Source organism: Mastigoproctus giganteus, chromosome 1, assembly GCF_048544385.1.
Source record: "Mastigoproctus giganteus isolate SK-2022 chromosome 1, ASM4854438v1, whole genome shotgun sequence".
Taxonomy (NCBI): domain Eukaryota; kingdom Metazoa; phylum Arthropoda; class Arachnida; order Uropygi; family Thelyphonidae; genus Mastigoproctus; species Mastigoproctus giganteus.
The window spans coordinates 133,924,637-133,941,886 of record NC_143575.1 but is presented as its reverse complement, the minus strand read 5'-3'; the positions used below and the strand labels follow the sequence as shown (position 1 = coordinate 133,941,886).

The following is a 17,250-nucleotide window of genomic DNA, read 5'->3' as shown; positions in this document are numbered from 1 at the left end:
TTTCACAAAAACGGTTTTGCTAAAATACCAATTAACAGTGATGAGAGGGATGAACTACTACAAGATATTGAGCAATCTTGGGAAGAATTGCAAGTGAGAGGTTTGATCAGTGGAGAAATTGTTTGACGAATTTTTAGGAATTGATAATGATGTCGTATTAGCTGAATATCTGAGTGACTCAAACATTTTGGAGAGTATTCAAAAAATTAGTAACAATATCAACAGTGAGTTCGATGAAAATGAGGGCAATATTAAACCTTCCAAACATGAAATGTTGGCAGCATTTGAAACTTTGCGTTGAGCCCTTCAGTGTGAAGACCATGTGCCAGAAAATATATTTGACTCTTTAAAACAAATGTGAAAGTTTTTGACTATGTACAAGAAAATCCAGTGTACAACAAAAAATAACCACAATATTTTACAAAATAATTCTTCATAGTGTACTTCGATATTGTGTACATTATATAAGTAGTCATTTCTTAATATGTATCTATTAATAAATTAATTGTTTTAAATGTTAAATTTATGTTCATTCCCACTTTTACTATATTTCTGTGGGGATGGGGGAATCCCTGATGCTGATAGATCCAAGGCACTTTTACTATATTTCTGAATGTTGAATGAATTACAGTATTTTTCATTGTTGAAAAGGTCATGTTTCTTTTTTAATAAAATTTCTGTTTAATGAATTTCTTCAAGTGAATAATTGATTTTGTTATATAGAGGTCCAATTGTAGTTTAGTTGTCATTGTGGTTGTTGCTATTAGCTTTTTACCAACTTAATTCTTGTGGATATATGTGGCCATATACTTGTATGGAATTTGCACAATTCAGGAGACACATCAGAAACAAACCCAAACATTAACATACCATGAGGCAAGGAAATTTCTGGCCAGTGCTCGTATAAGTCTTGCAGGAAAGCAGACTGCCTCATGGGTGTTCCTTTGATTTGCTTGTAAATTTTTGCTCCATTAGATATTAAAGTTGCGGAAGATGCATAAGATAATAATATTATTCCAATATATATATAATATTGCACTTTATGACTTGTTAATATTGCTTATATATGTGAAAACACAATTTTTAATTTTGGAAGAATGAATTCTATGAAAAATCTTTCATCAAAAGGTTTGGTTATGGTTTATACTTTTTATTTCATAAGGTATCTATAACTGGTTGACCATTGACTGACTGCTATTTAGGATAATGGTTCTTATAGTTAAGAAGTTGCTCAAAGGAAATTTATAGTTATTACTTACATTTTTGTTCAATGCAATGGAAACAGTGCCAACATATTGTTGTCTCTCATTTCAAATTTGGTGGTTTACCCTTGAAAAAGTCATTAAAGAGCAGTATACGATATGCTTTGTATATACAGGCAGTTCCCACTTTAAGAGTTTTCGCTTTACAAGTTCCCGGGTTTACAAAGGTTTTTTTTTTTTTTTTTTTTTTCTCCAAAGTATCAACAAAATTGAAAATATGAACATTAATTGCGAAAAATTAATGTTAAACATTCATAAATAACACATTTCAAACCACGCATGTAGCTATACAATACAGTGTACCCAGCTTTGTGATATTAATCCATTCCAGAGACACCATTGTATCGTGAAAATATTCTTTCTTTCTTTCCATTCCTAAGAAGGCTGTCATCCCGAATATGCTTGTGTACTTAGGTATATTAATAGACAATACAGAATTTTAACACTGGAGGTTATCCATGCCTAGAGATTGTGCTGATTCCCAACAAAACTAAAAGGAGGGAGAGATCGAACTTTGAAACCCCTCTGGAATCTTTGGAATGTGTTACATACATCTGCATCAGCAGAGCTTGACATGAGTGGAGGGGCAATCATGGCACATCTGCAGGATCCACTATACCCATCAAACTTGTCATCCTGAATAAAGGAGATTGCAAACAGAAAATAACAGCATTTCTGCAATACATCTATTAATTCTTATGTGCACAGGTGTTGTTTCTAATATTGTTTTATGTGAATAACATCACCAAGAATGAGAATTAACGAATTCCTTATTCATTAAAAACTTGAAGGCACTGCTGATGCTGATGACAGAGTTATAGCAGACTGCAGGTAGTTTAGATAAGTGATCTTGTGTTAAACAGTGAATAAATATACCGAACCTTCACAAGTACTGAAAGGTGTGCAGAAGAAAACTTCCAATTGATAATGTTACATTATCAATTGGAACTTTCGGAGACACACTGTTTTCATTCGCTGTATTCATAATATATTGTAGGCTGACTAATATTTTCAGGAGTTCACATTTTTTGGTTCAAACAGAAATTTCGTGAGGAGTGATAGCGTGAGCAGTGGAATAAATTTCTGGAGGTCACTACCATAAAACAATTTCCTGTAAACCAAGAGAAACCAGGTTCACTATGTCCTATATTTAAATCACAATTAATAATCATAAGAGTTACTTCTATTTCTTTCATAGGACTGCTTCACTTTAAAACTCTGGTTGTTACCACACAATTCAAAATTTAAAATGGTTAAAAATATTATCCATTCTAAATTTCCAATTATGTGGTAACAACAAGAGTTTGCAAGTGAAGCAGTCCTATGAAAGAAATAGAGGTAACTCTAATGATTGATCATAAAACAATAAAAACAATTTGCAGTTACTGGTTTATTGGGCTTTTCTGTTAGTGCAATCTAATTATAAAAAGGTAGTGAACTTGATCTTATTGCATTTGCGATAATACCGATAGCTGGGATTGTTTGGGTTTTTACGTTATTATGGTGAAATGTTTGCCGTTCCATGAAATCTTCAATCATATAAAAAAATAAATAAATTTTCAGAATCTTCTCTTCATTCCTATTTTTATTGCGCGAAATTGTTACTGCATATCTCACTTGCTCAATTTGTGCGCGCTGTGTTCGTCATTATTAATTGCTCATCTTTTTTACTGTTTTAATTACAATCGATAAAAAGTCAGTGAACAGAAATATTAATTAGTACAGTATGTATATATTATAGTGCTATATTTATTTATTTATTAAAACTTTAAGATGTTAAACCTGTGTTAGCAATTTTATTGGTATTTCTAACTTTTTTTAGTGTTTTGCTTACCAGACTAAATATTTTTTTGAATGCTCTGCCCCTGTCCCTATTTTTCCCATAATCCCTGTTGTTTTTAATGCACAAAATACCATAACGCAGAGATTTTTGCTATAACACATGTACTGAGTTATAGCAGAACTGACTAGTTTGAGAAAACAGTTCCTGATTTCTTACATAAGCTGGGCTAACACATTGGAGTATATCTTTTCATCTGCAGATCTTGAGTTTATAGATTTTTAATCACTTCAACTTATTAGTCATATTGTGTACAAAACCTGTTCTAATTTACCATTCTACCTTTCCTTCAGATTTGCCTTTTTTACATTTAATTTCCCTTAAAATCCATTTATTACTGTATATATTGACCTGTTGTTATTTTAATTGTATTAAATTTTATTATCCTGCTTATTTAAATTTACCTTAATTTTGTCACAAACACTGCATTGGGACTACTCTCCTTATCTTTATAGAAGAATTTGCAGCTTTTACCATCCTTATTAATAATTTTTCCTTCCATAGCTATACATAGGCATAGAAACGTAGTTTATTGATATATAATCAGGTGTAGTCCCCCGATGAATTACCTGCTTGTGTATCAATTATTTTTAACATGTGTCAAATATCTTATTATTTTACTGTCTTTTCTTTCTCACATTATTAGATTTTTCTTACGTCTGAAAAATTTTTCCATCCACTTATTGATGCATGTTATTTTATTATAATCATTAATATTAATTTATTTTTATTTTTCAGCTTTATTCCATCTAATTGGCTTTCTAATTCAGCCCTTAATTTCTTATAATTTAATATGTCACTTAGGGTTTTTTTTTTCCCTCCCCTCTTTGCCTTCTTTCTTTCTATCCTTTCCCTACTAGTTTGGCATCTTGTGCTCTTTACATTTTCATCTGCCAGCTCTTTCTTTTGCTTAATAATTGTAATTTTGCTTATATATATATATATATATATATATATATATATATATATTAATTATTGCTTTTGCTCATTTTTTATTATAAACCTTTACTGTTTGCTAATGATCTTGAATTGTAAGTTAATGCACTGAGCACATTAACTAATTTGGCTTCTTTCCTGCAGATTCAGAAGGTAGTAATAGCCCTAGGAGATTATATGAGTGCTCAATGTCATGCCTGTATAGGAGGTACCAATGTTAGAGAAGATATGAGAAAGTTGGAGACAGGAGTACATGTAGTTGTGGGAACCCCTGGACGAGTATTTGATATGATAAATAGGAATGCATTAAGTAAGTGTTCCGTATTTGCTTTGGAAGCTTGTAGTGATATAATTTACATTATCTGTTCAGTTGTATTAGTTAAGCTTTTTTTTTTTTTAAATCCTTTTTCTGAATAACAAAAGTATTTTTGGATTAATGTAATTCATTGCCTTTTTTTTTTTTTTTTTTTTTTCTTACAAAAAATGTAGTGATTACTTTATATTCTGTATTATTTAAAAATAAGATTGCCATTAAGAATGCATTAAATTTATCAGCTATAGCTTTGGGCCAGGTTGCAGGGTTGTATAACCACCAATTATATTTTTAAATAAATAAAATTGATATATAAAATTATAAGTAATGTTATATACTCCTACACTGTAAGTGCAACATACCAACTACAGACAATGTAATTTGACAACCTCTCACTGTTGGTTTTAATTTGTTGCACAGTAGCCTGAAAATCCATGTTCATTGGTATTTCCTTACAAAAGTCCAGGCACATATCATCAGCCAAAAAAATTTGGATAGCTGAAATGTTTGTGATGAATAATTAACTGAATGCTTTGTTATGGTACAAAAATGCAAAAAAGGCAGAATGATTAGCATTTATTGTCAGCACTTGGAAACCATTTTAATCTACTTACTGATTGTGGCACATAAAGCTAAGTGACCACTGCCTAATTTCATTATCAGGAACTGCATTTACCAGAAAGTGTATTAGATATATAGAATGTCAGTATTTTATGTGAATTGAGGAGAATTAATCCTCTGGGGAGAATTTCTTTTTAACTGAACAGAAAGGGTACTTGTACAATTTAAATAAGAAAACCATTATGGGATTGGAAATAAGATCCATATAATACAATACATAAATTCATACTTTCATGCATAAATATTTTTATGTGAACATCTCCTTTCACAAGACAAGAATATTGCAGAGGACCAGTGAGATGATATGTCTCATTTAATGGACTAAAGGTTTCACAGAGTGAAACTAATTTTGAAAAGAAATGACCTAATGGTGTGGAAACAGGATTGTGCAACATATTTTTAATGGCAAAATATACCTGAGAAAATGTAGAAAAAACTTTGGCTGGCAAGAAAAGGAAGAACATAATTTGATAACCCACTTAACCTAGGAACATTGAGTTGAGTGGCTGTAGCCTCTACGCTAGGTGTCCCTACACTCAACTCAGACATTGAAGTATGCCCCTCCCCACCTTAGTTGATGCCAGAGACAAAATATGTAAACAAAAAATTTGGCAAATGCTAATTTTTATTTAATGAGGTAATAAGATACAGAGGGCTGCCCCTATCCAAAATATTAGAATGCATTGATTAATAAAAATGGACTAACTGGCATTACAGTATTCCTGTTTGGTTGCTGTTTAGTATTAGTACAGCCAAATGATGCAAGGAAGCAAAGTTATTTTGTCTCAACCAACAACAAATAAATAAAATAATTATAAAATTTCAAATTTGAATAAATATTAAATTTGAATAAAACAATATTCATACCATTGCCACAAGAAAACAGTTAAATTCTTCTTTAAAATTAGATTTGCTGCCTACACATGTTCGGAGGCAGCTTATCCCTTTGCTATTCCTACCAGAAAAAGACCCTCTAAATCATAAATAGGATACAAAATGTCTTTCTGTCTCCTAGTCGCCTGTTTACACTGCATGGAAAATTGAATCATAGCACCTGAGTCTTTTTTGTCTCAAAACACTTTTAGATCCCCCCCCCCCCCAATCTTATATGTGACTTCAGGATTTCAGTTTCCCAAAGGTGTGACTTTACAATTAGATGCATTGAACTTAGTTGTGTGGTTTTTTTTTTTTTTTTGTTTTTTTTTAACTATACAGTATGTGCAACTGATCCAAATCTTTTAGAAACAGCATGGCATGGCTCTGATTGTTAACACCCTTCACCATACTGTATCAAATTATCAGAAAACTCTTACACTTTATCTCGGATACCCTCATCAATACTATTTATGATAATTAAAATTATGAGTCCCTTCACCATACTGTATCAAATTATCAGAAAACTCTTACATTTATGATAATTAAAATTATGAGTTGATCCAACACTGATCCTCAAGAGACTCCACTTGTTAAACTGGCCTACCCTGACCATGCACGAAAGTCCATAATCTCCTGTCTTTAGGTTGGCCTGGTTGTAGGATCTTACCTGTAACTCCAACTTATCCCAGTTTATGTAACACACATGAAGGATCATAACAAAAGCTCTACTAAAGTCTAGATCTGCGGTTTTCAAAGGGTGTGCTGCAAAATTTTGGATGTTATGTTAGAATTTATAAAAGAAAATATATAATTTTGTGTAAAAAGGAAATGAAAGAGAAAAATTGTCAGTGTTTTATTATATATATATATATATATATATATATATATATATATAATTTTTTTTTTTGGTGGTATAGACAGAAAATTTGAGTAATTAATCAGAAGCATGGACTTTATTTCTTACACAAAACTTCTATTTGCGGATGAACAGACTAAAAACATCACCATTTCCTCTCCAGCTGAGAGAAGTTTTTTGTGTTTTTCGTTCTTTATCTTTGGTAGTACTGAAAAACCAAGCTTGCAGAAGTAGATGGTTAAAAAGGGTAACAGTATACTTACTGCTTCTTCCACTATTGATGGCTACTCCCTTTCACCAATATCCAAAACTTTAGTAGTGATAGTTCACCATATTTCAGTTATAGCATGAAGCCTGACTGAAGTTCTGCAAGTTGTTCTTTTTTTCTCCATAGGTAGGGTCATTGCATTGTGCAGCACAGCATAAGGAGTTTGCACACAGTCATACTTGTCAACAGCAAGAGATGAAGGGATTTGTTTAGTTTTGTCCTCAAGAGCTAAGAGGAAATTTAAAATCAGTCCACATGTCCCTTCAACATGTGGACATGCTTTGGTAGTAAAAGGAAACATTTGAAGCTGCTTCTTTTCCACTTGTGATTTCCATATTTTAAGTTTTATTAAGAAACTTCAGTTTATCACATGAAGTCAGCACATTTTCTTTCTTTACATACTCACTTTTAGGCTATTTAAGTGACTGAATATCAGCCAAACAGACAAACTTTTCACACCACTCCTCATCATTTAACTGAGCAGCAAAGTCCAGAATTTTGAATTTAAATATATTTAACTGCTCATTTCTCAGTTCATAAAATCTTGCAAGAGTCTTACCCCTTGACTAGTGAATAACAGTATGAAGAACCAAATTAGAATGTCCTGGCACATTTTCTTGAAAACTTATCTTAAGAGTCCCGTGACTTTACATAGCTGACCATTTTAACAATTGATTGTCCAGAATGCTTAAATTCAGCTGGAATACTCTTTGCTACCAGTCTTACGATGTATGGAGCAATGCATTGAGTCTACATTTGAGAAGTTTTGTTTTCCTCTTGAAACAAATCCTTTCCAGGCATTGCAGGTGCACCTGTCTATGCAAACAGAATGACAGTTTCCCCCAAACGGACCATTTTTCTTGAAGCTGCTCAAGATAAAATTGAATACGAACTTTTGGATACACCTAATGGTGTATACACCGTCTAATGGTGTATCAACATCATCAACATCATACACCTAATGGTGTATACACCATTTGGATACACCTAATGGTGTATCCAAAAGTTCCCAGACTGAGTCAATAAAAAGAAATAGGCTTGCTTTTGTTACTGATCATAGCTGTTGCCTTCAAAGTATTCCTCCTGTGAGTTTATGCACTGGGTTCAGCGTTTCTGCTAGTTTTTTCCATTGCTACAAAAAATCAGTTGCAATGGAAATACCATTGCAACTGATTTTTGGGATTGCATGCATGGCTCTGCAATTCTTTTTCTATTTCCATGATGTCCTAGAAATGATACCCCTTTGGCTGCGATTTTATTTTTGGAGGCAAGAAGAAATCATAAGGGGCCAAATCAAGTCAGTAGGGAGCATGGGGGACTACTACTATGTTTTTATTATTATTCAAAAATCGGTGCACAGAGAAAGCAGTGTGGGGGGAGGGCATTGTCGTGGTGAAGCAGCCAGTCGTTCTGCCATCTTTCAGGGCATTTTTGGGTGGACTTTTTCCTAAGACACTTCAAAACCTACAATTGATAGTTCTGGTTAACCGTTATGCCTTGAGGCACAGATTCATAATGAACCCAAGCCCTTGCAGTCAAAAAAGACCACCATCATGCTTTTGATGTTGGACCTGGCTTGCCTCGTTTTCTTTTTGACCTGGAGATGTTTTGGATTTCCGCTGAGACAACTGCCTGCTGTTTTGTTTCAAGTTCACTGCATGTTCCATAAGAGTGCCCTAGCTTGTCAGTAATATCAAAAATGGTTATTCAGCAGTCTTCATGGATGATTTGGTAAACTTTATCCACGTTTTCATTTTTACGACTTGTCAATGGACGACCTTAATTCTCACAGTCTTCAAAGGTTTTTGATCTCCCCATGGCATTGTTGCCAAAAGTTGTTTTGAGATGCCATATTTAACAGTTTTAAGCAAAATTTCACATAAATGCATTTTCTTCAAATCAGATTAATTCAAATTAATTACTGAGTTACATCAAGTTACATTTTCATAAATGTAACTTGATGTAACTCAGTAATTGATATTTTAGACTTTGTTAGTTGGCTCATCAAGCTATATTGCATGTATTCAGCCATTGTTCACTTTTTTCTGTAGCTTTTCAGCTACATTTCTTAGAATATCCAAAGACGTATAATCATACTGAAAAATAGTGTCATTTGACAGTGGAATTGCAGATATTTCTTTCTCAGCACCTCACCTAACGTTGATTTGATAATTTCTTTGAAGAAAGTAAAATTGAAACCTCAACTATAGTTGTGACACTGCACTTTCATTCATATTATTTCCCCAACTTTATGGCTAGCTACTTGTGCTTTTTAGCTGATAAATGGTCACTTTAGTATTAAAACATCTTTTTGGTTTTCTGGAAACCATACACCCATTGCTAAATTTTTTTCACAGATCACACACTCATGAATAGCACAATTTTTGTATCCATTGTATCTAAATCCAAAGTTTAAATAACATCTTCATACTTGCAGGCTGTACCAAGCGACTGCATTCCTTGTATGGATTGTATGAAACCTTGCACTCGCAATTGGTTTGCTCTGACTTTTCTTATTGTTGCTACTGACTTATTCACCTTTTTCAGTTTAATCAAAAACTTATCCATATTAAATTGAATAAATTTAAAATTTTATTGAAAAAAGCAAAATAAACAAAACTCGCCGCCTATTACTCACAAAGAACTCAACTAAAACAACTGCTCTTATTGAAGTTGAACTTCACGCGTGCTAATTTCCTGCCTCTCTAGTGTTGCCAACTTAAATGTTCTGTGTGCCGCAATTCCTCATGGCAAAGAATACTGTGCAATGAGCAAAAAAAGTTTGAGAACCCCTGGTCTAGATCAGTGTTGCACTGATCTAGACCAGTGAATGAAGTCTGAGATATGAATGAATCCTGCTGCCACTCTTTTTTTTTTTTTTAGGGCGGTTACATGTCTGATGCAGGTGGATTCTTGTTGTTTGCATCGGGAATACACCATAATCTTCTCACAGGCTGTGAACACACAGAAAGTGCTGACTAGTGCAACTTCTCAGTATATATTAGTACTTCTCAATAGTACTCAATTGCTGAGTAGCAGTGAGAAGTATTAATGAATTGCTAGACGGTGATCCCTTTAGCTCTTAATTCGTGCTTCCTACAGCTTAAATTGCCTAAGGGCCAGAGGTCCAAATATGCAGTGGCAGTAAATACATGTTATATAGCAAGTCATTACATGCACACTTCATTCTGCTACTTGCTGTATTATCATTGTTTTTAAGTAGGAAAAAAAAAGTTTTACCATGGAGAATTGGGTAATCGGAACAAAACAGCCAAGAAGTGTGGGCAATAATGTTTCTGCAGATACTTCAGAAGGTAAAAGGGTAAGAAATATATGTGAAGATTTGGACACTAAGGTTATTTCAAGTGTAGTACAACCACCAATTTCTGATAGAGAGCCATTATATTCCAAATCAAAAGGAATGAAAAAGAATAGTAGATATCAAGAGGAATTTATAAACTACGGCTTCACTTAGTGTCACTGGTAAGGGGCAGCACCCTGTTTTTCGTAATATTTAAGAAAAACTGGCTAACAAAGGCAATTCAATTAAAAAGACACACACAAAACATCTAGAGCTAGTAAAAAAAAAACTGAATCCTTTTTCAACAGACATGCTGACACCATACAAGGTCTGAAATCTTTCATGAAGCAGTTCCTTATAAAGCTTTACGAGTATCGTTGGAGTTTCATATTTAATACGGAAAAAAATTTAAATTGCATAAAAAAAGTAAAGTGCAGCCATTATCAACCCACTGCAGGATGGAAGCTTCCTCAACAATTCATGCTGAGGGAAACGGACCATAATCTGCCACGCTGGTCCAGTGCGGGTTATCAGATCGACCGTATTCAGCAGCTTGAACCCCGGTCCACTCAAAGAGCGTGTGCTACTGCACTCTCGCTCCTGCCCACTCGGCTACGGAGGCCGTCCTTAATTGCATACTATTGCTGATTCTATTGTTCTCCCTGCTGCAATAAAAATGATTTCAATTATGCATGGAGAAAAGTACAGCAAAGATTTAAAAACCATTGCTCTGTCCAGAGACAGTCTTGCAGCATATTACAGTCATCACGGACAACATAGAATTCGATTCATTATATCAATTGAGAGAAAGTCCAATTTTTGCAATACAGTTAGATGAATCAAGAGATATTTCAAACCTTGCTCAACTTATTGTATGAGGGGTGTTCATTTAATTTTCGGACTGGTGTGCAAGATTGTTTACCGCAAGAATTTTCCATAACTGCCATTACAGGCACCCTCGCAGATTGCTACTGAGCAGACTCTGCTTGTGAATGCCAGTACTTGTTGAGCTGGAAGAGGTTTTTTTTAGCCACATGTCACTGACTATATTTCTGAAGCAAGTATCATGTCAGACATACAGATTGAACAGCAATATATGATTCGTTATTGTCAGATGGGATTTAAATTCATTGGAAACAGTTAGAGATGAATGAAGCTTGTGGTGATGAGTGTCTCGATAGGACGACCATATTCTGGTGTAGCTGAACAATTCCCCGTACGGCTACTCTTATTGTGGATGCAGTGATCACTGCCATAGGTTCTACCACATACCCCTTTCCCACGAACTTAGCCCCATGCGATTTCTTCCTGTTTCTGTGTCTGAAGAAAGCTCTGAAAGGAGCGTTTTGCATCCGACACAACAATGCTCGCAGAGCCACAACAGAAGCACTTCACAGTCTTTCAAAAAATGGCTTGCAGAAGCATTTAATGCAGGAGTACAGTGGTGGTGAAAGTGTGTGAAGTTCAAGGGAGAGTATTTCAAGAAGGAAAAATCTACTGAAGATTCAAATGATAACAATTAAGATGACAAGATGTCTACCACATCTTGTCAGTTCATGTCATAGTACTTAAACAGCCTTATCATGTAGTCCTGAAAAAAGTTCAATATACACATATATAAATTACAATAAGGTGGAAAGGGAAAAATAGCTTGAAACAGCTTCTGACAAAAGTGTGCTTGACTCGCAGAAAGCTCTTGGCTTTATGTGGATACATGAGTTCTTTTATACGGAACTCCCTTGCATTAATAGCTTTTCATTTCTGATAGGGGGCCAGCATTTTTCACTTAAAGGGGACTCCCTCTTTATATGTATGCTGATGATCTGTTGGTCTCTTATTAAATCTTAAATTTGATTGCTATCAAAAGATAGTTACAATTGATTGTCAATAAAATTTGAACTTGATCTGCAGCGGATTTTGGTTAGCTAGCCAAACTTCAACTGTCAGCCATTTGTGTAAAATGTGAGATATGCATGTGCATGGTACTGGACTCAAAGCTGAATTCTGAAGACTTCATATCAAAGCTCTGTACAATAAGATTATTCACATTAAATATACTTTAGGGCTTGTTTCCCCATGCATTGGGGATGGAGTGTGTGCATGTGGTAAAGCATTCCACTTTTTTAAACTGCCACTACAAATTAAGAGGAAGTGAAAATTTACACAATAAAAATTTAGTCTACCCTCTTGCCCAAACTTGTACATATCAAATGCATGAGTTTGGGTGACCAAATGGGAATTAGTTGGAATTAAACTGTATTAGTATTTGCCATATGGTGAAAGGTAGCCTAGACATTTGCAAACTGTTCTTATGTATTCCACCCATTACAGAGCTTATCTAGCTGACCTGAATTTTTCAAAACTAGTTTCACCAACACAGACTAACAGAAATTACCTAAAATTCAGTCTCATCTTCCCCCCCCCCCCCCCTTAATTTCAATTTATGTCCCTAGTTCTGGCGTCAAACTGTAAAAGTTTCATCTTGATTCATTTTACTCTTCCCTATCAGAGCTATACAGATAACTTCATTGAGATTCACCTCTCAGGTAGTCTGGTTACATAGCTCTGTAACTCACATATTCAATCTTGCATGATGTGGGCACCATTTTTCTGATTTAACCAAATACATCACCCATATTTGAGCTGTTTTAAGAAGTTTCCTCTTTCTATAAGTGTCATTGCCTAACTTTGACAGTACTTCCTGTACAATCTCATCATTTCCTTGCACGGTTAGATTGTGACTTTCCTATTTCTGCAAAAAATGCCTTTTAAATCACTAGTAGGACAACTTTTTGCTCCTGCAATGGCATAAACACCTATTTCTGCACTCACCCTGCACAGGAGATTCTTGCTTTCATAGAGCTGTAAACACCATAAATGGAATGTCACATTTTGGTTGGTGTGGCATTGGTGTTTCCAAACTCTCAAGATTTGAAACTATTTGAGGTATATTTGATTTACAGATTACTGAGTTGTGTTTAAGGAGGGTGGAGTTGATGGTTGATCACATATACACATTCATGCAGTGTCTCTCATCTATTTCAGTGTATTTGTGGTAGATGTGGTTAAAGAATTGGTGTGAATATTCTGACAATGCTAAACTAATGGATTCTGCAAAAAGAGCTTTTATATATATTTTACTAATGATTATATATAACTTTTTTTTTTTTAGGAACAAATCACATACGTTTGTTTGTTTTGGATGAAGCAGATGAAATGTTATCCCGAGGTTTTAAAGATCAGATTTATGATGTATTTAAGACTCTTCCTACTGATATTCAAGTAAGAATGAAGAAATATCTTTTGTAATATTTTAAATTTGAATAATATATATATATATATATATATATATATATAGAATCCAAATATTAGAGTTCAAATTGTAAAAAATATAAAATTATTATTTAAGTGTTACATATAGAACTAATCGATTAATGCCATCAAACGATAGAACATTACATCAGACGTTAGGTATGTCCAAATTGGATAAGTTATAGTGTAATGTAAGTACCTCCATAGTTTGAAAATCGATGTAGCCTCAGGCCAACCGTACATCCAGTATACATGAAAAAATATAAAATATTAAGTTAATTAACATAATAAGCCTTACATGGGAAACCCATTTTGCAAGGGACTTTGTCGAGGGCTAAACTCCTACAAAATAACCAACCCATGTTAGACTGAGTCGGTTTCTGTTATCATCTGCCTGTATGCCAAAACCAAAATCCATAATAATGGATAATTCATCTAATTTAAAATTAGGTTATAGTAAAGACTATAAATCCGTATAAATCTAGCCGTCCAAAAAGGGAGTATGTCTAACCATAATTTGTAAGAATACAGGCTGGATGATATTTAGCCCGACTGATCACTGCAACATTATAAGCACAATTGAGAAATTATTAATATTTGCTGAAAATGGCTAATTTAGCTAACTAAAGGCGAACAGAAAGCTGTGTAGTTAAAGCAATAGTACCTCACTCCCCCTCGAATTACTCTAATAGTTCGTGAGGTATGAAAAAATAAGGCAAGAGGATAGATAAAAGGGAAAACGAAAAGGAAAAGCAATTTATCGATAATACATCGGATATAACCGGGAGTGTAACTTCCCGACCCTAATAGCAGGGATCCTGGTTAAGTAGTAAGAGCCGGTAAAATATATCAATAGAATGCGAAAAGAAACGGAAAAAACAGAATGGCTAATTCCTAAGTTAATTTACTATAAATCAAATGTCAAAATGTCAAGTAGTGGCGAACTTTATGTAAAGCGTTAAACAACAAAGGGGGGAATACCGTAGAACCCGTATGGTCCCGTCAAAGAATCTACCTTACATATATTACCGTAGCCCCAGGTGGGAAAAACTAAACGCCTGCAGTTAACGCACAAGACATTTATAACTGCCGCGTATACTGTGCCACCTAAGATTTGTCAAATAATAGCCAAGTTTGGGACGAACCAAAAGTACAATAGCGCCCTCTATAGTAGAGAAAACAAAACCAATAATTCTCAGATGTCGAAGAGAAATCTTAGTAAAATATAAACAAACTAATTCCTACTGTAAAAACACATATAGGTACCACTTTTCTAAGGCGTAAGCTATATATAGCATGTTTATGCAGCAGTACCTAGTATGTACATGTATATACAAAGGCTAATTAGTAAACAACTCGCTCCATAGATACCGATGTATAAAACAGATAATAATTCCTTTAAAACAGAGAAACTATACCACGTACATATAATTCAATATATGGTATGCCTAATAGCTTCCATGGTATCCAACTGGTTTAGATTATCGTGGTATGTTTTTAGGGCTATGGACAAAGCAGTACTCATATGTTTCATAATGAAATTATGTGGGAAACCGTTATCTAATAATTTATGCTTAAGATCGATCAGTGTGTCAATAACATCACTTTTATTATTACAGATATATAATCTTCTGATACCTTGTGTCACTATTATGTTTTTAAGGATACGTATTGAGATATTTGTATCCCAACTGGTTAGGTCTATAGTTTTGAAATTGAATTCTTTGCGTTTGTCAAATACCTTGGTAGTTAGGTTATTATTCTTAATATGAATATCTATATCCAGATATGCAGCTTTACAAGAGTCACTCTTGTTAGTGACCTCTAGAACCAAATCCTGCGGGTAGTGTTTAACCGCTTCTGTATGAAAGTTAGTATAGTTGAACACAATTAAGTCATCTATATATCTGAACATATTGATATCTTTATCGAAGTTGTTTTCGAAATGGTGTAGATATGTTGTTGTTATTTGGTTTTTAGGAGCATTAGCAACTAAGGCCATATTGCTGCAAAGGCCATATTACCAAACAAGTACACTCTGACCTTATGCAATTTTGCCTTAAACTTGCATATAAGTATAATTTACCACTAGAGGCCTTCTATAATTGGCTGGTACTTACCAACAGCGAACTTAATCAACATATAGGTAGGAAGCTTTTACATAGGAAGCAACATACCAATAGAGATAGCAAAAGATATAACATGCAGTTAATCAAGCGACAATTAAAGGATTTACAGGATATATTTATCATAACTACTATAGACAAGGCCGCCAATAATTATAGTTTCATCTGCAAAAAATTCTATGCCTCACTGTTATACAACGAACTACATAGCAGTGCTACATACGCTAGATCAAACGGTAACCTTGGTACTATTACCAAGAAGCTACTAGCTATACAAAAAAAGTTAAAACTTAATAACTACAACACTAACTTTCCTTTTTTGTATGGTATACCCAAGTTTCATAAATCGCCTATTAGTTTCAGATTTATAACTTCATGTAGAAATAGCTACTCAAAGGTCCCGCATAGTAAGCTAGTTGAACTGCTTAGTATTATCTTCAATACTATAGATTTCACTAGAATCATTAGTAATAATAGACCTATTTTAACCTTTATAAAGAATAATAAGCATAACATCAAACACATAAATACATAGATTTCAAAAACTTATTCACAGAATATAGCGAAATTTTACCCTGCCAACGTAATTACTGGGATAACCTACTTAATCTTTGTATTTCCAACAGCTATATTTATAATGGTAGCAATATTTTCATACAGCATACCGGCATAGCTATGGGGGCGAGTAGCTCGTGTTTCATTGCCAATCTATATCTACACCATTTCGAAAACAACTTCGATAAAGATATCAATATGTTCAGATATATAGATGACTTAATTGTGTTCAACTATACTAACTTTCATACAGAAGCGGTTAAACATTACCGCAGGATTTGGTTCTAGAGGTCACTAACAAGAGTGACTCTTGTAAAGCTGCATATCTGTATATAGACATTCATATTAAGAATAATAACCTAACTACCAAGGTATTTCACAAACGCAAAGAATTCAATTTCAAAACTATAGACCTAACCAGTTGGGATACAAATATCTCAATACATATCCTTAAAAACATAATAGTGACACAAGGTATCAGAAGATTATATATCTGTAATAATAAAAGTGATGTTATTGACGCACTGATCGATCTTAAGCATAAATTATTAGATAACGGTTTCCCACATAATTTCATTATGAAACATATGAGTACTGCTTTGTCCATAGCCCTAAAAACATACCACGATAATCTAAACCAGTTGGATACCATGGAAGCTATTAGGCATACCATATGTTGAATTATATGTACGTGGTATAGTTTCTCTGTTTTAAAGGAATTATCTGTTTTATACATCGGTATCTATGGAGCGAGTTGTTCACTAATTAGCCTTTGTACAAAGGGTACTAGGAAAGTTTTGCAATACAGCTTTGTTTATTTAATTTTTTCAAAGTAATTTCCTCTACATTCAATACACCTCTCCATCCTCCGAAACCAATCTTTAAACCAGTTCTGCCAAGTTTCACTAGGGAGTAAAGCACACTCGTCCCAAGCCCGTAGAAGGTCCTCATCACTGGAAAACCGCCTCCCTTTTAGCTTCATTT

The 17,250-nt window shown here is 34.0% G+C and overlaps 1 protein-coding gene across 1 annotated transcript in view; it reads left to right on the top strand.

The window, feature by feature from the left end:
- The window catches only part of LOC150091147 (eukaryotic initiation factor 4A-I-like), a 260,943-nt gene that overhangs the window by 157,128 nt on the left and 86,565 nt on the right, over window positions 1–17,250 (top strand). Inside the window, exons 5-6 of the mRNA XM_090374499.1 lie at window positions 4,183–4,348; window positions 13,446–13,555. Coding sequence (XP_090230625.1) covers window positions 4,183–4,348; window positions 13,446–13,555 — 276 coding nt within the window. The remainder of the gene's footprint in view (window positions 1–4,182; window positions 4,349–13,445; window positions 13,556–17,250) is intronic.